The sequence below is a fragment of the Brassica napus genome (assembly GCF_020379485.1).
Source record: "Brassica napus cultivar Da-Ae chromosome A5 unlocalized genomic scaffold, Da-Ae chrA05_Random_35, whole genome shotgun sequence".
Lineage (NCBI taxonomy): Eukaryota > Viridiplantae > Streptophyta > Magnoliopsida > Brassicales > Brassicaceae > Brassica > Brassica napus.
In genome coordinates, this window is record NW_026014031.1 from 1 (window position 1) to 27,623 (window position 27,623).

At 33.7% G+C, this 27,623-nt stretch overlaps 4 protein-coding genes and 1 pseudogene across 5 annotated transcripts; all 5 read right to left on the reverse strand.

The window, feature by feature from the left end:
* Positions 1 to 2,072: 2,072 nt before the first annotated feature.
* Positions 2,073 to 2,796, reverse strand: LOC125594289 (annotated as a pseudogene).
* A 1,716-nt stretch (positions 2,797 to 4,512) lies between these two features.
* LOC106445995 (uncharacterized membrane protein YuiD) lies at positions 4,513 to 6,252 on the reverse strand. The gene is made up of 5 exons (XM_013887661.3): positions 5,989 to 6,252; positions 5,558 to 5,714; positions 5,219 to 5,269; positions 5,016 to 5,108; positions 4,513 to 4,805 (listed from the first exon to the last, which is right to left on the reverse strand). Exons 1-5 carry the CDS (start codon positions 6,138 to 6,140, stop codon positions 4,746 to 4,748), a joined length of 513 nt encoding a protein of 170 aa, XP_013743115.2. The 5' UTR covers positions 6,141 to 6,252; the 3' UTR covers positions 4,513 to 4,745.
* A 1,004-nt stretch (positions 6,253 to 7,256) lies between these two features.
* On the reverse strand, positions 7,257 to 10,529 carry LOC125594288 (chitin elicitor receptor kinase 1-like). Of its 2 annotated transcripts, none has more exons than XM_048770548.1 (12): positions 9,589 to 10,529; positions 9,417 to 9,450; positions 9,315 to 9,322; positions 9,071 to 9,226; positions 8,801 to 8,985; positions 8,635 to 8,724; positions 8,453 to 8,546; positions 8,221 to 8,372; positions 8,047 to 8,135; positions 7,833 to 7,968; positions 7,652 to 7,750; positions 7,257 to 7,575 (listed from the first exon to the last, which is right to left on the reverse strand). In XM_048770548.1, exons 1-12 carry the CDS (start codon positions 10,244 to 10,246, stop codon positions 7,414 to 7,416), a joined length of 1,863 nt encoding a protein of 620 aa, XP_048626505.1. In that variant the 5' UTR covers positions 10,247 to 10,529; the 3' UTR covers positions 7,257 to 7,413. The 2 variants fall into 2 exon arrangements, with proteins under 2 accessions (XP_048626505.1, XP_048626506.1); XM_048770549.1 differs by having other exon boundaries at positions 9,071 to 9,223; positions 9,589 to 10,527.
* A 598-nt stretch (positions 10,530 to 11,127) lies between these two features.
* LOC106445993 (serine/threonine protein phosphatase 2A 59 kDa regulatory subunit B' zeta isoform) lies at positions 11,128 to 13,673 on the reverse strand. The gene is made up of 3 exons (XM_013887657.3): positions 13,259 to 13,673; positions 11,903 to 13,174; positions 11,128 to 11,827 (listed from the first exon to the last, which is right to left on the reverse strand). Exons 2-3 carry the CDS (start codon positions 13,058 to 13,060, stop codon positions 11,456 to 11,458), a joined length of 1,530 nt encoding a protein of 509 aa, XP_013743111.1. The 5' UTR covers positions 13,061 to 13,174; positions 13,259 to 13,673; the 3' UTR covers positions 11,128 to 11,455.
* An 8,830-nt stretch (positions 13,674 to 22,503) lies between these two features.
* LOC106445992 (protein NRT1/ PTR FAMILY 6.4) lies at positions 22,504 to 25,136 on the reverse strand. The gene is made up of 4 exons (XM_013887656.3): positions 24,751 to 25,136; positions 24,561 to 24,675; positions 24,206 to 24,423; positions 22,504 to 24,123 (listed from the first exon to the last, which is right to left on the reverse strand). Exons 1-4 carry the CDS (start codon positions 24,751 to 24,753, stop codon positions 22,705 to 22,707), a joined length of 1,755 nt encoding a protein of 584 aa, XP_013743110.1. The 5' UTR covers positions 24,754 to 25,136; the 3' UTR covers positions 22,504 to 22,704.
* Positions 25,137 to 27,623: the final 2,487 nt, after the last annotated feature.

A 27,623-nucleotide genomic window follows, 5' to 3' on the forward strand; every position in this document is an offset into this window, starting at 1 on the left:
TATATAGTATGTCTCTTTGGACATTCATTATAAAGTAAAGTTTAAATATATTATGTTTAAATATAACCTACGAAATTACCTAATGTGATTACAAATATATATGACAATTAATGATTTTAAATAATAAAGATTTACTAACAATCTAATTACTTTCTATCAATTTTGTTTAATTATTATTTATTAAAATAAATTACACAATTACATTAATTACTCATATAATAAAAATTTAGTTTTTTGTATATATTGTATTTTGAATTTTTCAAAACAAGTATAAATTACTAAAACTGTTAAAAGTCTCACAAACTTTTGTGATCAAGGTTTAAATTTTTTTCTATAATAAGATACCATGATTATAAAATCATATGAATAAATAATTTTATTTTAATAGGTATTTATATTAATATATATTTCATATCGTTTAAATTAAACTATGCATCATATGAAAATACATATTTATATTTTTTTTATATCTGCATTGAACATATATTGAAAAGTTAATATTTTAATTTAAAAATATCATTGTTTTTAAATGATCATAAATTATTGAAAACCACTAAAAAATTTCACATTAAAAAAATTGTTGGTTGTGTAAAATTTTGGTACACAAATATGCAAAGAATCATAAAATCATATGAGTAGAAACCTCATTGAATAAATATCCATATTAAAATTACACTATATATCTATGTTAATATTATTTAAATTTAATTATATATCATATACGATAGATAAGATTGATTGTTTTGATTTAATTACCTAAAATTGAGAATAACAAGAGCGGTCGTTTGATTTATATGTGCACGCTAATTTATTACATAATATTAACTGATTTCTTAGTTATTTAATATATAAATTTTTTTTATTTCATATATGCAGAAAACATAAAAGTAATAAATACAAAATATGTATTCTGTACTAGGTGCAAATCTTAACCCAAGTATATATCTCTTTAATAATTTTACATCTTAAACATTTTTTAAATCTTAGGCCCAAAAAAAAAATGAAATGAAAATAAACTCAAAAATAAATATTTATATCGAGGAATAACTAAAATGAAAAAAAAAATGACACAAAAAAAAAATATTGAAGATAGATAGGATTGGCACGTGAACGTAAACTGCTCATAACCGTAATTAACTTTTAAATTGTTAAATCATGAGATAAACATAGAGCTGATATAGTTTCATTGTAACCAAATAGTAGGTTCTTATGTGATAAGTGATTTTTTGACCTAAAATATTTTTAAAAATAAGATCATCTCATAAGCAAAAAAATATGTAATTAACAAAAAAGTTTTTTATATTTTTTTTTAAAGGGCCAAAAATATTAATCCGATCAAAAAATATAAATTTTATTTTTTCCATACGATATTTCTTACATAATTTTCATATAAATTCACACTTGCGCATGTCTTATCCTAATATTCATTAATTGTATTTTCCAAATGAATCCACACAATCTTAAAAACAAAACTTTGTAATATTTGTAAGTGTAAACGCCAAAAGTTAAGCGAAGGTTGCAAGAATAATTATAAAAAGGATGTTTTATAATTCAAGAATATGATGTTTTTTCCTCATGTAAGGAAACGCAAACGCAGAAATTAAATTTGAAAACAATCCCTAGTTAATCAGATTGAACTTTAAAACGGAGTGAATTACCGTTGAAGGTTTGCGTTGATTCCATTTTTCTTCTCAGTACTACTGGAGTTTCCACTGTTGTAGCCTCCATTTCTCTGAGAGGAACCACTCTTCTCCTGATCAGCCTTTGTAATCATTACTTCACCTCCCTGTGAACCTATTCAATCATGAAACTATAACCATAGCAATCATATATATACACTAGTGCAAATAAGAATCGCATTAACATCAAGAGCATTCATCCTTTCATATAACATAAGACCATTTGGATTCATATCACACGATCTTCTAGTACTACATCCGTTTATTTGTTTAGGATGTTCTATTTCTTAAAAAAAATTATATATCTTTTTCTTACTACATAAACCATTTAGTCACAACTGTTTGAATACCTAGTTGAGATTTATAGCCAGTCATAATAAAATTTTGTATACGTAAAAGGTCACAAAATATGAAATAAAGTCAAGTTTGGCATAGAAACTTTAAAAATTTATAAAACATCTTATAGAAAACAGTGAGTATATGAGTGTGATTAAGACCTGGTTGGTGTAAGCATTGCTGCAACTGAAGAGTCCTCTAATGATATGTCCTGTTCCTCCAGCAATAGCCTTAGCAACAAAACGTTGTTATAATCTTCAATCCTCGGCGCAAACTCTTTCCAGTCGATTCCATTGTCAACTTTACTAGAAGCCGAGTACGAGAAACAAGAGTTTTCCTTCAAGAACTCGTCAAGCAACTTCAAGCTGTTCGCAACAACGGCTACATCTCTCTCGTCGCTTGAGAAAGTGACCCCATAGCTAAGTGGATCACCGTCTTAACCGGAAGCGTGAAGAGGTAGTCACGTGCGTCTAGTTTCACCACCGGCTCGTCTTTAATCACTGGCCACTGTAGGTCATGTCCGATCCTGACGATCATGGCGAGAGTCACGCCGTTGTCTGAGACTTTGACGAGATTGAAATCACCGGAGGCGAGCTCCACGGCCTCGGATTCGTCGATGAGATGGACTCTACATCTTGGAATATGTAAGAGAATCTCTTCAGCTCTCACGGTTTGTTGTTGAGGTTGAGGAGGTGGGCTTCCTCGAGTGGTGTCTCGTTCTTTGTTTCTTGTTCTTGAAGATTTTGATGGTCCGAAACATCCCATTTCTTGTCTGTCTTGTTTTTTTCTTCTGGTTCTAACAGTGACGTTCTCTTTAAGAGGTTTTGTAATCTTGAAACAGATGATAGAGATTTTTTGTTGGGAATAATATTTAACTTTAATTCATATCTTCTTTCGAGTGAGTGAATATATTCTTGCTTCTACAGCTTTCCTCGCTTTCGGTGGATATGGGAACTATACTTAACGACGTTATACACACTGTACACGTACATTACACGTATACACAGAAATTACATGGGCATATGTTATTCAAGTTATGTAGGACCTACTGAACTGACGATATGGGCATATGCCTCTATATGTTACCCAACGATCAGTGATTGGTCATAGGAAGGGTTCTTGGAATTGATAATACACAAATGGCCAGCTAACTAATCAGGTTATTACATAATTTTGGTTATTGAATCTGGCACTCTTTGCTAGCTGATCAACATGAACAAAAATTCTAGGGACAGTAATAGGAAAAGCTATTGTTCTTGGACAAATTCAAGATGTCTTGGGGTATGGTGTTGTTGACCGTTGATGTGAATGTCTTGCTTTCTTTCTCGAGCTGGTAGAAATATTAAATTCTTGTATGAGTCTATTTTTTTGTTAAATACTAGCTAATAGTATGGGCATGGTGGTGATGCAGCGGACGATAGGTTGAACGGCGATCTAGGAACTTTTAGGGTTCTTCGAGACCTGTTCTTGGATCAATCAAGAGTTTCTTTCGATAGCGTCTTGAGACCAACTTCTTGTATTGATGAATTTAATCAAATCAATAACAAGACAACTCAAAGAGATGAATTGAATCAAATCTCTTTCAAGGTATAAGCAAAAGCTCTATTTTATTTATCAAAGTATGAATACAACTTTAGGTTTTGATGCCTATTTATAATAAATCTTTAAATCTAGAAAACCCTAATCTTAATTAAAATAGGAAAACTATTAAAATATAGAAAATACAATAAAAAGTAATTATCCATGTAAACTAGTGAATAATAAAGATATTTGGAAATATTCAAAATACTTATCTGCATCACATGGCTTCTGCTATTAATGGTTAGTTGGAAGAAGTGATTGCAGAGCTTCCTTGTCTTCGAAGAGTGCCTTCTTTACTAGTATATATAAGGACTATCCTATTCTAACCATGTTGGTTTGCGACTTCCAAGAGGCATCTACAAATACAATAGCAGCTTATATGGATAGTCTTTAAGTCTTGATCATGAAAAGAATTTGGATTTGTTGTTGTACTTGTAAAAGACTTTGTATACATGCGAACTTTCAGAACAAGACAACAGTGACGAGTGTGAAACCTCAGCGTCAGGACGGTGATGACCAATGTGAACCTCAGAATATCGTGGCCTTAGCAAGAAGCCGTACTAAATTGACAAGTTTGTCCCTTTTCGTATAAAATCCCAAAAGTTGGTTAATGTTTATCGAACGTGACATCATGTCTAACTTTTTAACAACACCGAAGGTTATAAAACAACTTCGGTTATTTAAATAACAGCTAGGCTGACTAGAATACCTTACAAGCTTGCATTTTCATAGGACACTCTAAAGAGAGTTTAAATCAATAGACACCGAAGGTATAAAACAAGAACGTGAAAATATACAATTGGTATCTGATTCCAGATGCTCTGGCACGGTCATTTAAATAACAGCTAGGCTGACTCACAAGGATCAATACCCTGACATTTTCTACCAATACACAATAATGCTTAAAGATAATTAGAAACACACAAAAGAAGGTAATAATAATATTAGAAAAAGAGAAATAGCATAAACAATAACGACAAGTCAGTTCACTTTCACTTGAGGACAATTTTCTTAAACTATGATCTCTATATTACACAGATTTAACAATTTCCATTTACTTCAATAATCTACCCACAGCTTGATCACTGATGAATTTTCTCAAGGGTCTATGATTTCAAAAAAATTCTTGGATTCGTTTTTGTGTAGCAACTAGCTTGCGCTCCTCATCAAATAAGTACCACGCATCCTAAAAACAGCACCGGCTGCAACCTGTAATATTCAACCTCATAACTTAGCTATATCATCTTTAACAAACAGAACTCTCGGGTCGACACATGTGAAATCTGATTCTAACATTTTCTTGAAAGGAGACTACCCAAGTTTAACCGGTTAGACTACTAACTCAGACAGTATAGCTTGGTATTTTTCTTTGAAGAACAGAACAGAAGTCTAAGAATTAGTGATGATGAGTAAGACAAACTGGATAGGAGTGTGGCCGAGCAGTTCACGCAAGGGTTTAACTGTGGATAACGGATGCTCGGACGGAAACTCACAAACAATTTGATTCAGTAGCTGAAAATTTCCATTCATTTGAGTTTAGAAAGCATGGAACAATCCTTCTTCAGGGAAAGAAACAAAGACATGGTAAAAAGGGATTAATAGTTAGTTCCGCATGGATTTACCTCAGCTTGACGACCAGCATGAAGCCTGACCCCAGAGGCATCATACATTACCTGCAACCCCATTTCACAAACATATGTAAAGCTTGAGCAATCAAAATGTAAAAGAAGTACGATTGAGTAATCAAAATGTATGATAAAAACTGAATTGCTAGTTGAACAAGATCTCCTTTCATACACACACTAAATGAAACAAGCTGTTACTATATGTTCGTTCGATACATGTAAAATTAAGCAAAGCAAGAGGTTCTAAAGTTCCAAAATCTAATAGCCAAAGAAGACACTTTTGTACCAAATGCCTCAAGAAATGGCACAAGGAGGACACAGAGGAAGGGAACTCACAACGCAGGCCAAGACAAGAGCGATAGCAAAAGCGGGTGATCCAGCACCTTCTGCAAGGGCAATGGCAAGAGCTAAGGCAGTGACGGTAGCAGAGTGAGAGGAAGGCATTCCACCAGAACTGATCATCTTTTTAGAGTCCCATCTCTTTTCTTTGTACCTGGAACATTCTAACACACACACACACCAACCAAAACAACTGAGAATCTACTCCTCAAAAAAGACAAAAGTATCTTAACTAGCTGCAAAGAAGCCAACTTTCAAGGTTCTAGAACCAACCCCTGTTGGCTGATACACAAACTAAAAAAGTTGTAAACTTTCTAACAATTCAATCGAAACTAAACACCTAACAATAAGAAAGTTGCAATCTTGAATTCGTAGTAAAACAAAAGCCAATCTTAGCAGATCGGAGAAAAGGAGGAGGGTGAGCGGACCAATTAGTGAAGACTTTGAGGAACTGAGCGAGGGCGAATGCAAGGAAAGCGGATAAGAGGGGAAGATTGTGGGGAAGGAGATTCTGCGACGAAGGGGATCCGTTCAACGACCTGCTTCCGCCGGCGTCCGCCACTGTCATCACCTCGTCCATTAGCCTCTCCCAATCAGAAGTTTGATTGCGAGAAGATCACAAATATCGATGCACTCGCGATTGGAACCTTTTTTTTTTCTTTTTAATAAAGGTTTCGTGAAGGAACAAATTATTGTTAATTTCAATTAGACACACTTTAAAATTCTTCTTGATAAATATGTAATCTTAAGATAATTTTATTATATACGTAGATTATTTTGAACTTTTTTTTGAAAAAAAATATTTTGAAGTTTGACAACAAAGCTTTATTTCTTTTCAAAATTTTTACCATCAGCAACTTTTTTTTAATTTGCCCTAAACCAACATTTCTTCATCTATATACCTTGTGCACCTGGCTTTTAAAGAGATCGATCGATATGATAAAAGCACAATAAATTTGCAAAACATTTTTCCACAAAAACTTGTAAAAAAATATCATTCGTTAAAGAAAAACATTAAAAAAAATCTTATCACCCACTAAAAGAGATCATTTGAACTGCGTTTAGTGGCGCACTAAATCCATCATGCGTCGGCTCTTCCACAACCATCTTATTTCCCGGATTATACGCCGCCTTAAACATTGGATTGTGATTTGTCCAACCAAAAAAAAAACACATTGGATTGTGTATACGCGTTTTCAAGTAACGGCCGGGTTCAATTTTAAATTCGTTTCTTCAGTGAATTCCAACATATCTTTAACCAAAAAAAAAAAACACTACATGAGAAGAGGCACAGGCTAATAATCCAGTAAAGGGTATCTGACAAAGACAGGTTGGTAACGTCCTTTGCAGAATTATGTGGAATCGGATGGTTAACACAAAAAGTATAAAGAGGCAATGGAGTCCGAACTAGGAGCTCATTTTGTGCTAAGTAATCACATCAATAGAAGCTGATGCGATCAGATCAATTGATACACGTCTACCGTCTACGGACAGGCCAGAACGCTCCAACACTCTTTGAACATTAGAGATCATAGTGAGTAGCCTATGGGCTATGGGGGGCCTAAGCCAGCCAGTCGCTTTTATTACAACATGGTGGTGATGGACAAAGCTCTAGACTTTTTCGAAGCTTTTGATAGAATATCCATTAACAATTTCAAAATTTTAATACTTGCGTAAGATACTGAGATTGTCGAGGTTGAACTTGTCAAATTAATTATTATAGAAGATTATATAGATCAGTCAACAGGTGACATGCACAGTTTGTATAAAGAGTATACATATACATACTGAAGATCAACAAAATCAATCTTGAAGTTAAAACCAAGAACAATCATTTCTATAAACCGCAAACTCTACCGGCCAGACATAAGGCTGACAATATCATCGTTCTGGAAGTTTCCGACGTCCCAGTTTCCGGTTGAAGAGAACAGAGTAGATAAAGCAACCACGATGTATCTCATACTTGGACGTAACTGCGCGTTCTCTTGCGTACAAGCTTTCCCTAGCTCCGCCATCTAAACCAGATCATTGGCTTGGTTTAGCGATGTTGGTTAAGATAAACCGGATTGGACAGAGCAAGAGATTATTTACCTTATATACAGAATCAAACGGATAGTTATCACCAAGCCTGGGGTCGATAATCTTCCGTAGTGCTTCTTCTTTGTCTGCCTCCTTGAACACTTCTTCGAACTGCATCACAAAGCAAGAAAGCAAATGCTTAAGTGACAATACATGTCTTGAAAGAAGGGAAGCAAGCAATAGTAGTACTAACCACACCAACGAGGCCTCTGAATTCACCACTGGCTTGGTTCATCTTGACAACCGCGGCTTTCGCAGAGATCAACTCGTAGAGGACAACTCCAAATGCATATACATCTACTTTCGCAGACACTTCTCCATATACAATCCTGCAGTTACATTATTGTAACCATCACTATAATGATAATACAAATATGTAAGAGAGACATGAGATCAAAGTTCTTTACTCAGGTGCCATGTAACCAAATGTACCCATCGCTCCACGTGTCGCTGAGCTTCCCACTTCTGTCAGTTTTGTTAAACCGAAATCAGCGACCTGTTGTTACACACAGAAGTTACTCAGTGCCATTGAACAAAGCAAAGATAACATAGTTTCAGTCAATAAGAAAGTGAGAATGAACCTTTGCTCTGAAGTTCTGATCTATCAATATATTGGCAGATTTAATGTCCCTGTGAACATAAACTGGAACCGTGTGCTCGTGGATATACTCTAAACCTCTAGCTGAATCTAGCGCAATGTGGACTCTCTTAGTCCACGGTAGCGGTTCACGTCCTAGTTTACATAATAAACTCCTTAGTTTCTATCACTGATTGCAAGTTTCACCTTATTAGTACTAGTATATGTGTAGGTACCTGATCCATGTAAATGTTGTCCAAGGTTGCCATTCTCAACATACTCATAGATCAAGAAAAGAGATCCCTCTACACAATAACCAATCAGACGAACCTGCACGAAAGAAAGAAAAAAAAACAAGTTTTGTTATCTGGTCAAAGATGATCTGTTATCTGACAGAGAAACACAGTTTAAGCTTTACCAGGTTGACATGATGTACACGTGTCAAGACTTTTAGTTCCGCCAAGAATTGTTTTGATGCCTCCATGTCCATCTTCTTGATTGCAGCTTTCTACACATCAAATAGTATTTTAATGTACCATGTAGACCTACAATAACAAGGATGAAAAAAGGGAATCTCTGCGTACTTCTCCTCTAAGCTCTGCATAGTAAACAGCACCAAAACCACCTTGCCCTATCTTAAAAGACAGATTGAAATTATCAGTAGCCTTTGCTAGCTCCTCCAAGGTAAACTCAACAGATTTGTCCACGCTTATGGCGGCAAGGCCAGGAGCAACTCCTGTACCAACCAAGTCGCCACTCTGGAGGCTAGCTGCAGATTCATAAAAAACTTACTAAACACACTCCACCTCAAAATAGGCACACATATAAATCCCTCCATCACGTACAAAACTTACCCTGATCAACCTTAGCAGACAACGGAATAGAAGATGAATGTGACTCTTGTTTCTTGTTCTTTCGGTAAACATAGTATATGACAAAGGAGATCAACAACAGAGCCACCAACACTCCTATACATATACCAGCTATAACTCCAGCACCAAGCCCACCTGCTTATATCAGAAAACAATTATTTCTCAATCTCTCCTAAGTTTCTTCTTTCCTACCATCAAAAGCTCAGAAACGGAGAGAAGAACCAACCTTTGTCACTACAAAAACAACATAAGAAAAGGAGAGTACATCATCAGTTCATAGAAATCAAAGCAGTGACAGATAAAATGCATCCAACAAAACAAAACCTACCTTGACTTGAAAGGTGGGAATGTACCGTTTGGATCTGCAACAAGAATGTTATAACAAATGAGAGAAGATAATATGATTAACCGAAAATATTAAATCGACAGTGGTTCACCAATTGACTGATTTTATTATTCATAAAATACAATTATATGAATTTGGTGAGAAAGATATTTACCTTTCCCCGGAACAAAGACAATGCCACTCCCTGACCGGAAATCAACACCAGGGTTATACCTCTGCAGAGTCTCCGCCGGTACGCCGGAAGAACTCGCGATCGCGTCGAGACTGTCTTCAGGACGAAGCGGGTAAGTAACGAACAACCCATAATCCTTAGACACACTCTCGTTACCGCAAAAGCAGTTCACGGACACGTTAAGCGTCGCGGAGGGAGGGATGTTAGTCGCCGGGAAAGTGTTGGTTCTCCGCAAAGAGTCCTCCGTCGTGAGGTTCGCGTAATGTTCAGTCGCAACTATGTCATAAGTATCTTCCGGTTGGACACTGTATGTGAACACGTGGGCGAGGAAGTCTCCCGGTTGGCACTCGCAAGGGAAAGGGACAAGAAGGCGAGTACCCATCTGGATTAAGTCTTTGTTTGTTATGCTGGGGTTGTACCTTAGGATCGGCTCGAAGTTGATTTGATCGTAAGGAGCCTCGGGAGAGTTGAGGTTGAGGTTGATGTTGGAGAGGGTTGTTCCGTTTTCGAGGAAGTAAGAGGCTAAAGCTAAGTTGCAGCTTCCACTGCATTTAGATTCCACGGTGAACAACAGAGACGACGGCCAGAAGAGGAGAAGGAGAAGAGGAAGAAGAGTAGCAATTTGGATCCGTAGCTCCATCTTTGATTCGTTGAGGTCTCTGTGTTTTTTTTTTCCTTGTGGTTTGGGGAAGAAGAGAAGAGAGATGAGATTCAAAGAGGAGGAAGGTTGACTAGTTCGACGTTGACTATTTTCAACTCACAGAATGATTCCTATTAATTTCAATCGGCGCTGTTAATTATTGGAAATATTATTTGATTTTTAATACTAATAAGAAGATCAATTAAAGAAACTTCTGTCTGTTGGAATTTGGAAGTCTTTGGTCGTGAATCAGAGGAAGGCAGCCATTTTTGTTGAAGGAAGTGATAGTGTGAATGCATCATCGATCCGATTTTTGTTTGTATATTAATTGGTTATTTTTCCTTTAATTTATAAGAGTTTTATGGTTTGACTTTGCTTCCTTATTGAGTACAGCTTTTGGTATTAGTTTTTTTTTCTAATATTTGATATTATGTGGATCAATACCTACTCATTTTAAAATTTAGCTTAGGCTTGAACATCCACGTATCTATATCAGTTTGGTTATTTAGACATTTTTGGAATATAATTTAATTTCAGTATTCATTAACTTAAATATCCAAAATACATAAAAATTATATATATTATGGTTTAGAGTTAAGAGAAGGAGTTTTGGAAATAGAGTTTCAAATTAAAAAAAAATAAAAAATAAATATTAAAAAACTCAAAATAAAAAAATAAATATTTTGATCATATTAGAGAAAATTGCCCAATCCAAAATATATAAAAATCATACACCAAAAACCTATAAACATATCTAAAACTTAAAAATATTATAAAAAATAATTAAAAAAATATAATTTGCATACGTAGCTAGCTGGAAAAATCTGCAAAGAAATTATTCCGAAACTGTGGAGAAAGGAAAATAGATAAAACATTCTCAATTTGATCCAAAAGATTAAATTAAACAAAATAATTATACATTCGTCTCTCAAGAGCCATCCCTATAGTTTCTTACAGTACATAAAGTATGCTGTTTTGCCCATTCCCAGAAGAAGAAGATCACAAGCAACCAACAAAGTAAACCCATACACCCATACAAAAAAAGTTGTTAAAAGTATTCAATGATGAGAACTGAGATACTTCACACTCCTCTCTCTCTCTCTCTATCTTCTTGGTTGCCTCAAGAAAACCGATCCAACAACTCAAACACGAATCCGTATCGTTACCATTAAAGTATAAGCTGACATAACCGATCAGAAACCACAGTACCTACCCTGAGGACTCAGAGCTGCTTGCAAGATTCACCGAGGACACAAATCTTGGGACCAGCTCTGCCTCGTCGGTCTTTGAAGCCGCCAAATCTTCTAACCTCTTCCATGTTATTTCCCGGTTCGCTTTAACCTCTGTCTTATTCTCTTCTTCCACTTGGAATTTAGCTAAACACTCGTCAAAGAGAGCTTGGTCAACGTCGGAGAACACTTTCCTCACGTTTAGAGTCAGAGTCTTAACCGCTTGGTTCCAATGTCCACGCGTGTTCCTCTCTAGAGCTGGGAAGACTATAGGCATGATCACTTTATGGTTCTGAGTGATCAGGTTTCTTATGTGATCGTTGTTCCATAGAAACAAAGCTCTCTCAGCAACCTAACAATACAAAACTTCCTTATAAGTTACAAAGACTCTTGTCAAGAGAGAAAACACAAAAACAAGAAGTAGAACCTGGAAATGTGAACTGTTGAGACAACGAGCTATCTGTCGGAACAAAGGAACCATACAACGTTGAAACTCAGCAGCTTGAGTTGCTTCCAAGACTTCTTCCAACTCCCCAAGAAACATAACTTCTTTAGAGCTGTTAGTCACAGGCCAATACTTCAACAGCCCTCTGATAATGCAATCCGCGAGCTTGAAGTCTTTCTCAACAAACTGAACAATGCAATAAGAGAGCTGCTGGTAATAGACCGACGCGCATTTAGGCTTGTGGAGAGGGATCAAAGCTCTGACAAGGAAGAGCTTATGCTCTTCTTTCAAAGGCAAAGCAAAACCATTGATTATACTCCCAAGAATCTCCAGCAACTCCGCGATACCATTATGCTTCTCCGTCTCGGAGATGAACCTGTAGAAGATGTTGTTTATCGCCTTTCTGATGTAAGGCCTATGCACCATGAACTTCCCGTAAACACGGTGGAGAATGGTTTTCAGATACTCCCTCTCTCTTTGATCTTCGGAATCAAACAAGTCTAAGAGCTTCAAGACGAAGGAGTGGTCAATGTATCTCTTTGCAAGCTTTGCGTCGGTCATGGGAGACGCCACGAACCTGAGGAGAATCTCGTAGACGACTTGAATGTGAGGCCAAGCTGGCTCCAAGGAAGGCTCCTCATCTTCCATATCGTGCATCTCCAGGATCTTAGTCTCGTGGTTCGCTGAAGGAAACGTTCTGAAGAGATTCACAGCGACCATCTTCGTCAGCTCCTGGATCGCAGCTTCGTTGAACTTCACGCCAACTGATGCTACATAGTCAACGAGCTCGAGGAGTGTCTGCCTCTTAATCTCTTTCTCTTTGAGATTCTTGGAAGGGTCTCTAAAGTCGAAGACAACGCAGCACATAGTCAGCTTCTGGAGGAAGAGACTGGGTTTCTCAGAGATGGGAACGTCTCTGAAGCTAGGCAAGGCCTCGTATACAACAACACCAGAAGGTGGAAAGGGTCCAGCTTGAATGTTCTTGTTAGAGTTAGGAGCAATAGTCCCATTTGGTAGACGTGAAGCAGAAGCTGATGGGTTTGGGGCGTAATAAGAGTTAACCGCTCCTTCACCGTTGGAGTCATTGTTCAATGACTTGGAAGGCTTCCTAGGCAGCTTCCCAAATATCTGTTTGATCATATCTAAACCCTCCTGAAGTAATCAGCTCTGTGTTAAGGTCACAAAGTCTCGAGCTTTATTGTCTAAGCATAACTTTAGAAACCCTAGTTTCAGTTCATTGGAAGATCTTGAAACCTGAACCCAAATCAACGGATACAAACACATCAGAAACACAATCAAGCACGCAAATCGAGATTAGAGACGAATTTAAAAGCTTACATTTTTGCAGATGGGTTAAAGAGAGATCTACGCGGATCCTATAAAGATAAAAAGCTTTAGAAGGGATCCGGTGATAAACCCTATCTCGCCCAAATTGAATCGAGCGAGAGAGAGAGAGAGAGAGAGCGCAGGAGAAGGCCAACGAAATCCAGACAGGAAAAAAAGGTTGTAAGAAAAAGAAAAAAAGTACAATTTTAAGACAGGTTTTTAGGTTGTAATGAGCAAAAATAGAAAAGACTAATCGTCCCTCTCCTCCTTATCCCTCTCCAGGGATTGTTACTGTAAATCCATTTACACTTATCAGAAGAGATCCAATAACAACCTGAAGATCTAGATATTTTCCAATTTTAATTGTTTTTAATATATATCACACAAAAAGGAGAACAGAGAGAGAGAAAAAAAAATCAAATAACATGGGCACGCACGGTTTTGACAGGGTGGCAGGTGAGTAAAAGAAGCTCACCAATGTAACTCCAGAATAAAAGGGGAATTAATTTGGTCAAATTCGATACGAGTTTTCTTGTATAAATTTGATGACTGAAACTTATTATATACACACTCATCAGAAATATATTCCATATTCTATAACTCTATGACTTTTACTTTTTGAAAAGCTGTTTTTCTCTAATGAATCAATCGTTGACCGATGATCTGAGTCAAAGTTGAGGGTCAAACACTTCAAGACTTAGCCTAATTGATATTATACTGAATGTCACTAAAGAATTGATCTTAGTACTTGAAAAATGTTACTATTTTCTTGATGAGAACAGAGTTTGAGATGCAAGCCTTCTTGATGGTTTAGCCAAAGTCAAGCAATGGTTTAGGAGGACATCCCATAATGAGGAATTGGTAAACCCCATTTGCTCTAGACGGCGTCTATGAAACCTCGAACGTGTATGCAGTGGCGGACCCAACATGCATTTTAACATGTGTCATAATATTATTAGAGTTAAAAATCACTTAAAAAAATATGATTTGTATGGGTTTGAACTCAAGTTAAGGAGTGTCAGCCAACAATACTTTAACCAAAGTATCTATTTTTTTAAGGTTAAAATTTAACTTCTATAATTTAACCTGGTGCAAGTGACACCTCTAATGTACACATAGGTCCGCCTCTGCGTGTATGGTGAGTATTAAATCGGGAGACAATGTTTGTGATCTCCTCTAATCTGAGCTGGATTGATGTTTTGGCGATTTAGGATCTATCATTTGGTTCATTGATGGTAGTGGTGTAGTGGTTAGCAAGTCTAATGAAGCCAGTGGCTCAGTGGATACTGAGAAACCTTCCAACATCTTGAAAAGAAGTAATGGTGTTAGTTTTGTTGACTCATGTTGTTTAAGATACAAGCACAAGAGTTTAAAGCAATGGTTTGTCTAAATCTCCTGACATGTTTAAAGCTAAGGCTCCAATATTTGATTCAGATTTTGAAACTTTCGAACAAAAAAAAAGAAGACCACAACTTTTAATGTAGTGCGACAATTTTAAACTTTGGAATAGTTATTGGTTGTTTTTAAGTTAGTTTTTGTTGTGTGTTTCAAAGAGTTTAGCTAAATAAACAAAAGTAACCACATAAACATAATAGAACTTATTTATTTGACAATCCAAAAACAAAATGAGTTTTTTTTTTCTCTGTGTGTTCCGCGTGAATTTGCTAGAGCAAGTTATAAAACGAGGAGAACAGTTTTATTAGAAAACTTGATAGAGAAAAAAATACAAGTATACGACACAAAAAAATAAAAGAAAACAACAATATTTAGATATAAATATGTGATTTTATACACAATTTGATAGTATTTTTGATTTAAAAATGGTTTATTGATTTTAATTTTAAAGTTATGCAAAAAAATTAGAAATAAATCATCTTATATATTAAAAGAGAAGTCATGACTTCTTTCATGTGTGATTTTTTTTTAATTTGGACCATCACTTAGAAATCTTATTAAATATATTTTATTAAGACTAATAATACATATAATCTTTAAAATACTTTAATCATAATATTTTTTGATATCTTTTTATTTTAAATATAAATATATTTATTTTAAAAATCTAACAAATCTTATATATTAAAAGAGAAGTCATGACTTCTTTCATGTGTGATTTTTTTTAATTTGGACCATCACTTAGAAATCTTATTAAAAGTATTTTATTAAGACTAATAATACATATAATCTTTAAAATACTTTAATCATAATATCTTTTCATATCTTTTTATTTTAAATATAAATATATTTATTTTAAAAATCTAACAAATCTGTTTTAAAACATTTTTACAAGATCTTCATTTTCGAAATTATATTTAAATATTTTTCACTAATTTTGAAATTAGTTTGAAATATTATTATACATTAATAAATTCAGTAATCGCTTATAAAATAAAAAAATAAAAAAATTATGTAATATTTTATATATTATATAATCATAATCAATCATATTAAAAGAAAATTATTATATTGAGCTAAGTTTAATAAAATTGTATTAAATTTATAAATTTTATAAATTTTATTTTCAGAAGTATAAAATATTTATGTTCAAAAATAAAATCTAATACGTTGGTAAGATGAGTTAAGCAAAATATATAATACATGTATAAAATTAACATGTATTTCTTTAAAGCTTATAATATAAAATCTTTGTAACTACTTTAATCATAATATATTTTCATTTTCATTTTCAATATAATATATATTTACATATTATATTTAAAAATTCTAATAAATCTGTGTAAAAGTATTTTAACAATAATTTAATGTATTTTAAGTTATCGTTTATAAAATGAAAAATAAATAAATTATATCCTATTTTATCCACTTTATAGTCATGATTATGTTAAAATACAATTATTACTAGATTTCCACCCGCACAACCGTGCGGATATATATTTTCACATTTATATATATAGATATTTGTTTTACATAATTATTATATATTTTTAATGTTACTCACATATTTAAATATTTATATAATTATGCCAAATATAATAATTTTATAGTTTTCATGCTATAAATTAAAATCATCACATATATATGTTGCTTATTATATATTTGTCCTATTGAATTTGCAGTTGATTACTAAACTAAATTTTTTAATGCATGAAACAACATATATGAAAACAATTTTGTATTTAATTTATTATAATCATGATCAGTAATTCAAATCGCTTAATTTTTTTAGTAATTTTTTAATGTTTATTAATTTTATATAATAAATTACTGTATATTAAAAAGTTTAAGATAAGTTAAATTTTTATACATGTATTATATAGTTTACTAATATTAACCCGTTCTACCAACATATTATATTTTTAGCATAAATATTTTATATTTATGAAAATAAAATATGTTAACTTATCAATTTAAAATAATTTTATCATATTTTGTTCAATATAACGTTTTTATTTTAAAATGATAGATATTATTATAAAATTGATAAAATAGAATATAATTTTATTCTTTTAGTAACATTTCATTATTAATTACAAAATTAGTTGAAAATATTTATATTCAATTAATGACAATTAAGATCTTATTATAATATTTTCAAGAGATGTGTTAGAATTTGTTTTTTTTTTATAAAAATTAAAAGATATAAAAAATATTATGATTAAAGTAGTTAAAAATATTATATATATTAGCATTAGTGATATACATTTAATAGAAAATTTAAATGATGGTCCAAATAAAAATATCACTCATCAAAAAATCATGATTTTTATTTTATTAGAAAACAAATTTGAAAAAAATTAAAATAGAAATAAATATTTATTTCTAACAAAATATTTAAAAATTATTAGTAAATGTATTTTTGAAATTAATTAATTTCATCTTATATATTAAAAGAGAAGCCATGACTTCTTTCATGTGTGATTTTTTTTTTATTTGGACCATCACTTAGAAATCTTATTAAATGTATTTTATTAAGAATAATAATACATAGAATCTTTAAAATACTTTAATCATAATACCTTTTGATATCTTTTTATTTAAAATATAAATATATTTATTTTAAAAATCTAACAAATCTGTTTTAAAAGATTTTTACAAGATCTTCATTTTCGAAATTATATTTAAATATTTTTCATTAATTTCGAAATTAGTTTGAAATATTATTATACATTAATAAATTCAGTAATCATTTATAAAATCAAAAATAAAAAATTCTGTAATATTTTATATATTATATAATCATAATCAATCATATTAAAAGAAAATTATTATATTGAGCTAAGTATAAGAAAATTGTATTAAATTTATAAATTTTAGAAATTTCATTTTCATAAGTATAAAATATTTATGTTCAAAAATAAAATCTAATATGTTGGTAAGATGGATTAAGCAAAATATATAATACATGTATAAAAATTAACATGTATTTCTTTAAAGCTTATAATATAAAATCTTTGTAACTACTTTAATCATAATATATTTTAATTTTAAATATAATATATATTTATATATTTATATATTATATTTAAAAATTCTAATAAATCTGTGTAAAAGTATTTTAACAATAGTTTAATATATCTTAAGTTATCGTTTATAAAATGAAAAATAAATAAATTATATCATATTTTACCTCTTTTATAGTCATGATCATGTTAAAATACAATTATTATACTTAAATAAATATGATAAAAGTATATTCAATTGATAAATTTATAAATTTTATTTTCATAAATATAAATTATTTATTTTAAAAATATAATATGATGATTGAACGGCTTAAAATTAACAAACCTTATAATACATGCCTAAAAATTAACATATCTTAGACTTTTGTATATACAATAATATATTATCTAAAATGAATAAGTATAAAAAATATTAGTAAAAAGAAATACAACTTTGAAACACGGGTCAGAATTTATCATAAATTAAATACAAAATAATTTTCAAATATGTTTTCTCATGAATATAATAATTTGCTTAATTAATAAATACAAATACAATAAGATAAATATATAATAAGAAGTGAAAATACATACGGTTTTAACCAAATGATTAATTATAACATGTAAATTATAAAATTATTATATTTGAAATAGTTATATAAACATTTAAGTATATGATTAATGTTAAAAAAAATCACTAATGTTTAAAAATAATAATTTATGTATAAAAAAGTAAAAACAAACACCCGCGCGGTTGCGCGGGTCAAAATCTAGTTATAATATTATGATACAACACCTTATTTTTTGGCCGTTTCCACATGTCATGCAAGCCTCTGTCTTACATTGTCACAATTTTTTAGATTTCTTTCAGTGTTTAAGCTCTTTTCGCTTCTTTTTAGCGCTTAGGTTTATATTTTTACTTTGTACTCAGTTATAAGCATGTCAAAAATCATTTGATGATGCTCTCTTAGTGTCACCTGAACCTGAACTAGCAATAGCCTTAATATATGTATAAATTGTTTTTGTCTAAACAACATAAGTTGGTGCATGCTAAGCAATATGAGCTTAAAAACAAAACAGAGAAGCTTAGAAACAGAGGATCTTCAAAACAGACAATTGATCACCCTATGTCCATTGTCTTAGCCCATGAATTCCTCTTTGCCATTTGATTATTGCTCCTGTTTATTGTTGAACTTGAGATAATCTTATTTAGTCTCGCTAGAATTGTTATTGGTCAATTAACAAGACTTTTATTGCTCAGATTAAGTCATGATTTGTATTCTCTTTGCTTGAGATCTTCCTAATTTGGATTGACATCCTAAGTACTCAATGACATAGTTGAAACTTGCAACTTGTAACTTTTTGCATATCAATCTCGCAGTTCGATTCCTTGTCGGTATCATAGTGATACAAATGAAGAGTAACAAGTCGTTCTTCTCACAATAAGCCCAAATAGACACTTGACCACGGTGACCTTGATTTTCAAGAGCTGATCTAACATTATGATAGATCATATCACGATCATACCAAAAGACGCCTATGTTAGACCCATGTGCCAACTTCATCCGTTTGTTGGGGACACTCGTGCTTTGGTCGACAGCAAACATGCTTGTGGGAAGACATACCGAGCGGTCTTCTTCCCCAAGAAGTGAAACAAGAATATTTAAATTCTGTGATTTCAAATCTTCAAGAACGCCATATAGCTCTGTTTCGTCTGAGATGTTTTTTTGAGATTACCAACAAGTTTGATGGTGCTGGATAGACAGATAGTATAGTCCCCATGTAAGAATATCCACCAACATATTATCAACTTCCGTAAATTCAGCTTTGCACACTCTCTTTTGTAAGAAATTTTTGGCATAGTTATAGTAATAAAACAATTCAGTACTATACTTCTCACGGTAAGCTCTGACTCTAACTTCACTATAAAGTTCATGCTTTTGTAGAGTTGCTTTGATGTTCTAAAAAATAATAGCAGGATTAACACCGTCAAAACAATGGTGTATGCTGCTTATTCTTTTTTATAAGATTTTTCATCAAGACTCTATGTTAGTGTACCTTGAACAATAGTAGTTGGTGCATTTGCAAACTTAGCTGGTGCACAACTTTTTCGTTTTGAACAACAAAGTAAGAAAATAAGGTAAAAAGTATTGTAATAAATGCAAGAGCTAAAACTTCAGCAATTTTTTTCACCTCCAGCACCTGAGCAATAAAGTTTTCTACATAGTAAGAAGATGCATATCATTCATAAGGAAACAACTTCTAATTGAACTAGTACTGTTGTTAACTTTTCTTTCTTTCTCTTTACATGGATTAAATGTCATCTTCTCCTTCAACATCACTAGATATTTGTTTCAAGAAATCTCTATATTTGTGATATTGTTAGAAAGTGAGAATTTTATTCTCCCAAAGTTTAAATTGTTTAAAGTTACATAAATTTTAAAGTAGTTTACACAATATGACTCTGAATACCATATAATTAGGTCTCATATGAACATGCTTGAGAAAAACTTTGTTTACCTTCTCCGATTTCTCGATAAAAATAAATATATTTGTCAAAATTCTGGTTTGAGAACATTATAAAATTTTGATATATATATATATAAATACGATTTAAAAATAAAAACAGAAAATGGAAAATTAAGACCTAAGTTTGTGAAAAGATGTATTTAAGAAGTTATTATTAGTAAAATTTTATATACTACAACATAAGAATACATAATCTTTTCAACGTTCAAGTTTTATATAATTTATATTTTCTTGTTCTTTGCTTGTGGAGTGAAACCATTTTCTTCCTTTAAATCCAAGTTCCTTCATTGACCACACACTTGCAGCATTGCTTCCATCGATGAAAAGGAAGGATGAACTATTCAAACAAGTGGTTCTGGGAGAGTCTGTATACAAAATTGTTGGCCACTGGAGTGCTAGTATGCTCAAAGTTCAGTATATATCTAGCATCTTCCGAGTTATCCATCGCGTCATTTATAAAAAAAGAGAGAGTTACACTAAGAGACACAATATGACTTTATGGAACACTCAGAGACACATAGTGAAGTTGAGACACATTATGTGGACAACTGTATATTTTGTGACAAAATTAACCTTACTTTTGTCTAACATATTTTGTAGACAGCTGTAAAAAGAAGTGTGTTGTAACTAGATATATGTGATAAAATGAATTGTTTTTGGACCACACAATTAGAAAAGTTTTTTTTTTGATCCAAAAGTTGTTTTCTTTTATTTTTTTAGTTTCTTCTACGGGACTGAACCAGTGTCTCTTTCCTCCACTTTCACTTTCATTATCATTATCGCCCTTTCAATCACCACCTCCATCATCATCTTCATATCCGCCATCACCACCTCCTCCACCCGTTACCACCTTCGTTTTAATTATCACCTCCGTTTGAATCACTAATTCCACTATCTCTTCCATCTCTCTTACCACTTTCGTATCCACTCCCGAGATCTCTATCCGCAACTCTTCCGCTCACATCAACAATATCAACACAACCACTGACCATGAGATCCATGTCCATAATTCTTCCGACCACATCAACAACATACATACACAACCATGAGATCCCCGTCCACAACTCTTCCGACCACATAAACAACATCCACACACACATTGACCAAGCAAGCTACCATCACCTCCATTAATCACCACCTCTAGTATCTCCTCTCCCTCTATTACCACTTTCGTATCCACCACCGAGAACCCCATCTGCAACTCTTCCGGTCACATCAACAACATCAACACAACCACTGACAACGAGATCCTCATCCACAATGAAATCCTCATCCACAACTCTTCCGACCACATCAACAATATCCATGCACACATTTACCAAAAGAGCCACCGATCCTCATCCACAACTCCTCCGACCACATCAATAATATCCACGCACACATTGACCAGGAGAGCTACCGTCACCTTCATACCTACCATGTCACCACCGCCTCCTCCATAACCACCACCGCCTGGACTATGGTATCCACTGTCATCTCACCACGGTGTCCACCATTGCTTCCATGGGACTAAGCGCCACCGTTCATAGCTACAACCGCCTTGTTCATAGCCATCATCGCTTCCATGGGGGGATGAGGGGGGGGGGGGGGGTAGAGAAGACCAATAGATGTATGATCAAGAATAAAGATGGAGAAGATGTTGGCAGAGAGAAAGGGGGTTAAGGATAATTTTGGATCGAGAAGACTACGGTTCGTTTCCAGAATTTGATTTCTAGATCGAGAAAATGTCGAGAGATAAAATGATTATGATTACTTTTCTGAATTTGAGAATCTGAAGAGATAAGATTATTTGTTTTAAAAAAATAGATTTTACTCTTTTTTTTAGAAAGGCTCACTGCTCTCAACTTCAGTCTCAATTAGAATCTTCTTGACGGATTAATTGCCTTAGTCACCGGAGCTGGATTTTGGAATTCACTCTCCTCTGTGACTTCATTAAACTCTCCAAATCTCCTATGTTCAAGTCCAGAAAGCTTGAATCTGCTTCTAGTAATAGCCATGGTAGCTTATCCACGGTAAATCCCAAGCTTATCACAATCGATTTATTTACAAGGTTTGTTTCATCACACTCATCGATTTGGATTATGATCTGAACATTTGGGAAAGTAAAATGGAATGAGGAGAGAGGGTTACAAAAACAAAATTAGGAGAGATGATGAACTTCCGTAATGAATTAGAAAAGAAGAGAAAAGAAAAAGTGATTTGGTCTAAGGATATTACAGTCTTTAGACACATAGAATGTGTGTAGAAACTTCAATGTGTCTCCAAGTGTAATTGGAAACTCATAAAGTGTCCTTAGATGTAAGATTTTCATAAAAAAATTGGAAGAGGTAAAAGAAAAGCTAACATTATATAGTAGTAACAAATGTTTTCAAGTTTAACAAAATTACAATCCAAACTATATGTAGAAATGCTTGTATTTCATACGCACATTATATTTTAAAAAATACAAAAAAAAAATCCAAAGCAACAACAAAGCAAGCATTCAAGAAAATGGAAGAAAGCTTTTAAAAAGAGAAATCTCTTGTTTTATGGAATGTCTTTAAGCTCCAACTCAGATTTTTCTTTCTCCTTCTCCACTGAATCATCAACCCCAACACTAATCATATCAGCTTTATACTGATGCTTCATCGCAAACACTATAAAAACCAAGAAATTAAAAGCTCCCAAGACAACAAGCAACCAGTAGAAGTAGTTCAATCTCGCTTTGTTAAGGTTGCTTCTAAGCCAGCTCTTGTGCGTAACCTTATCAACAAGCGAAACAAGCAAGCTGCTCACAAAGAATCCCATCGAAATCGTGCTCAAAAACAACCCGGTGCTCATCGACTTCATCCTCTCTGGTGCTTCTCTTATGAAGAACTCAAGCTGCCCAACGTAAGCAAAAGCTTCACCCGCACCAACCAAGAAGTACTGTGGAATCAACCAGAACGCGCTTATCTTATAACCGTTGGTAACCTCTGCCTCGCGTCTAGCGTTCTCTATAACCGCGGCTACCGCCATTGCAGCCATTGACAACACAAGCCCTACTCCTATTCTCTGAAGGCTGGTGATTCCTTGAGGCTTCTTTGTGACCATTCTTGCTAAAGGCACAAAGACTCTCTCGTTAAGGGAAGTGAAGAGGAGAATGGTGAGGATGAGAAACGCAGAGTAGGAGCCTGCGGGAACCGTGAAAGACCCGAGTTTACGCTCCATGAACGTGGCTTGTTCCACCGTGAAAGTCGTCATTTGAGAGTAAATCGTCCAGAAGAGAATGTTCGTTGCCCAAATGGGAATCAGTTTCACAACTAGCTTCACTTCTTCGACCTGCGTAACGGTCGAAACCATCCACGGATCCTTCTCTTTGAACTCCTTGGTACTAGGAGAGCTCTCTTCTACGACAACCGCGGCTTTGTCTAAACACTTTAGCCTCTCGGTGTGAGGAACCGTTGTGGTTTCATAACCGTTTAAAAGACTCTGATGCGAAGGGTAGCTTTCGTTTCTTTTCTTCCACGCCAAGAAACAAACCCTCCATATAACAGTAAAAGGACTTCCCTTAGGTTTCTTGAAACGGTACAGCTTCGTCCCGCAGAGCAGAACCACGGCCGCGACAACCATGGTCGCGGCCGAGATTCCGTAGCCCCAGCCTCTCCCGACGTTGTCCTGGACGTAAACCAGGACAATCACGGCGAAGAGAGACCCGAGGCTGATGGAGAAGTAGAATCTGTTGAAGAAGAAAATCATCTGCTTCTCTTCTTTGGGATCACTCGTGTCGAACTGGTCAGATCCGAAACCGGACACGTTGGACTTGATCCCTCCTCCGCCTAGAGCTATGGTGTAGAGAGCGACGTAGAGAAGAGCTAGCTGGTGACCGTTTGCTTCTACGCACTGATGGTGAAGTCTCCTGAAGTCATCACAGAGTGGTGGTCTCATGCTTGGGATGGTTGTTGCCACTGTCAACAGCAACACTCCCTGTGATTTCACATAAGTAAAGAATCAGAGGAAGAAGTTTCTTGATACGCTCTAGCTACAACGACGTGGTTTAGGGTTTTACCAGAGCTGTGACAGAGGCTGAGATTGCGACCATCTTGTACCGACCGAGTTTAGCATCAGCCAAGAAACCACCAAGAAGTCCTAAGAGGTTGAGAGTTCCCATGAAGTTTGTCACTATGGTTGCAGATTTTGCTGATGAGATGTGTAAATCTCCGACAAGGTACGTCACTAGGTTCATTGATATGCCCATCACGCATATTCTCTCCGAAAGTTCACTCCCTTCACATTTAGTTTAAAGAAACAAAAACCGAGAAGGTTAGAAACAGAGGAATATGTTTTAGTTACAAGAACAAAACAGAGTATAGAAACAGAGTATTTTTAGTCGGTTTGTGATATGGAGACTTGAGATTGTGTACCTAAGATTAAACCGGCGCCTAACCATCCACCGGTTTTGGACTTATCAGGTGGATTTCCTCTATAGTCAAAGGCTTCTTCCGAGCCATCTTTTGCTCCATGCGACGACACATGAACCTTTAGAGACAAGCAAAACCATTAAGACAGAAAAAGTAGAGCCAAGAAAAACAGAGAAAAGGAACTAAAACTCACCATTGCTTATTGAGTACTTAAGAGAATGTGAGCGAGAAAGAAGAGTAGTAGTAGAGTTGTTTATAAGGAGAGATGTTGAAGATGGTGGAGGTTATAGTGATAAGGGTTTTGACACTTTTGTGTGTCCTTTGATTCTATCTAAGTCCAACAAAACAAAAGAAGAAAGGAGAGGAGAGGAGATTCGATTCAATGGACATGTGAAGAGTGATGGGGTTGATTGGGTCTTTTTCAAATTGTGGCTTTGCTTTAATGTGTGGTTCTTCGTGGATGATCAGATCTAAACAAACACATACGCAAGAGACAACAGTGTGATTTCACTATCTTGTGACAATGACATTTTTTTATTTCATGTGGTTCCAAGGTTTTCAGCTTCTTTGTAATTCCCCATGTCGACCCTTTCAATTACTATGTTTTGTCCTTTTATACCCTTTTCTTGTGGTTGCCCATGTCCTTCTTCTCCTTGAACAAATCTCTTAATCATTAAACCTAACATTCATACAAATACCTACCATTCACATTGCTTTTCGTTTTTAAGATTTTACACTTGGTAACATATCAATCTGTTGTTTTTATGTGTACGAAATGGTTGTGATCCATTGCTCAACCTGATCTTCTTCTTTTCTTTTTTGCACACAAGGTGTCAAGGCTAATATGGTATGTTGTTCTCTAGTATTTGGACCATTGTGGCTTGTTAAGCATCTTAGTTAGTACTCTCATTTCAATATCACATGGTTCGAAAACTTGCACATGTTCAATGATTTAGTGGGTATTTGACTGCAGATGTTGTGGGGGGACAAAAATCTCATGAATCACTGTGTACTTGACTAAAAAATAAAAATAAACTACGACATTAATATAAGTTTAATCGGCTAGAACCAAACGACCAATCGTAACCCAAAAAGCCAATGTTATTCTATGTATGGCAGCTCGATCTGCGCAACAAATGATAATCGATAATCCTTTGTCAAAACATTGTTAAATCATGTTCGGACTTAGTAATTTGTGTCGAGCTAGGGCTTTATGATCAACTGATCACAATTATCCTTAACCAGCATTCTTATGTTTTATATAACATGTTGAATGATTTGGTACTTGGCACCGGATGGACTTGATTTTCAGTTTCTCATGTTTGTAAGAGTAAGATCTGCAATGAGAAACATACACAATGTTTCAGGTCGCATCTACAAGCAAAGCGAGAGGTGTAAACTGTAAAGTAAAAACATTTGAACCCTGTCAAGTAACAAAAATATTAGTATATTCGAAAGTGACTAAATAAAGGTGAATTGATAGGTTAAATAGTCACCGAGATGAAGGAAGATATTTTACTTAGGGAGAGAGCAATGATTACAAAGCTGTACATGTTGATGATGAGTTGATCCCTCGAACCTAGAATGATGTTAGCAACATTATTCGAAATACATTTAAAAGGTAAAAATTAAATATAAATCGTCTCCAATGGTTAAGGTAAAGGAAAGATTTAATGTACAATATTACTACAAGTTGCATTCTCTCTTTGTGGACGTCATGATGATTTTTCACCATACATTAGGAATCTCTCTTCATAAACTTTAGTATTGGCCCTACAAAATTAGTAATGTATCCACATCAATACTAACCAATTATATAAGTTAAGATATATAACAAAATGGGACAACTCTCGAAATAATTTTCGAGATGAATTATCTTCTAGAAACCAAAGGATGCTGATTATGTGGGCTGTCTATTCAAATCATTTAGCTACATTTTTGAGTAACTTTTTTCCTCGCAGAGTTCAGTTAACAAGAGTTTGATATTTCCAAAACTAATAAGGGAACTATACTTAGTTACTTACACTCGATACTTCCATATTCGTATAATAGATTCTGAACTCAAACAAAATTTACTTTTCTGTAGTTATTTGGTATTCGATTCTAGTTTATTGGGTTAGTTAAGTTCGTGAGAGTTGAGATGATTAGGGTTTAATCTTTCCAAACGTTTCTACACTTTCTCCATCCTTTTGGAAAAGGGTTAGTGATTCTAATCGATATTTCATTATTTTATATTTTTAACATGCAATTATTAAGGTTATGTGGGTCAATCCCACTACCTATAGCCAAACCATAGACAGTTCAACACGTACGTAGTTATATAATAGAATCAGATATGTTATACTAACTGATCTGTAGGATATTCTAAAGACTTGATATATATATATTTTTTTTTGGTAACCTAAAGACTTGATATTTTCTTTGCGAAAACGTGTTATATTATAATATATGTTTGTTATATATTTATTATCCTATTTCATTTGAATTATACGATAAATTATAATCCAATATGTAAAGGATATGAGTAAATCAAATCATTATCAAGTGGTCTAGAATGGAATATCAAATTTTGAATATATTAATATTTTGAATGACTTTTTGATATAAATTAATTTTAAATTATTATTTTGATTTGAATATATATATCAAGTAACATAAACCCATTACTTTTAATATAATGTAATAATATATATGGTTATTTTCTCAATGTTAATAAGATAGATACACACACAATATTATATCCAAAAACATATATGGTTATTTTCTCAATGTTAATTGTGTTATTTACTTAATCTAGAATGAGTTTCTCTATTTTGTTATTTTACCTAATTACTCTGTAAATACTAGCACTCGAAAATAATTAATATGTAGATCAGTAGATGGCATCAAAAAGGCTGTGATCAGTTGATGATCATGTCCACAACAAACAGTTTACATGCTTGGTTTTTACTGTATCAATGCGGCAATGTCATTTATAAAAAGGTAATATGACACATAAATTCGGTAATATGAAATTCTAGAAAAGGTTAGGTGGGGTTTTTACTGTAGAAAATAGAAACTGAGAGA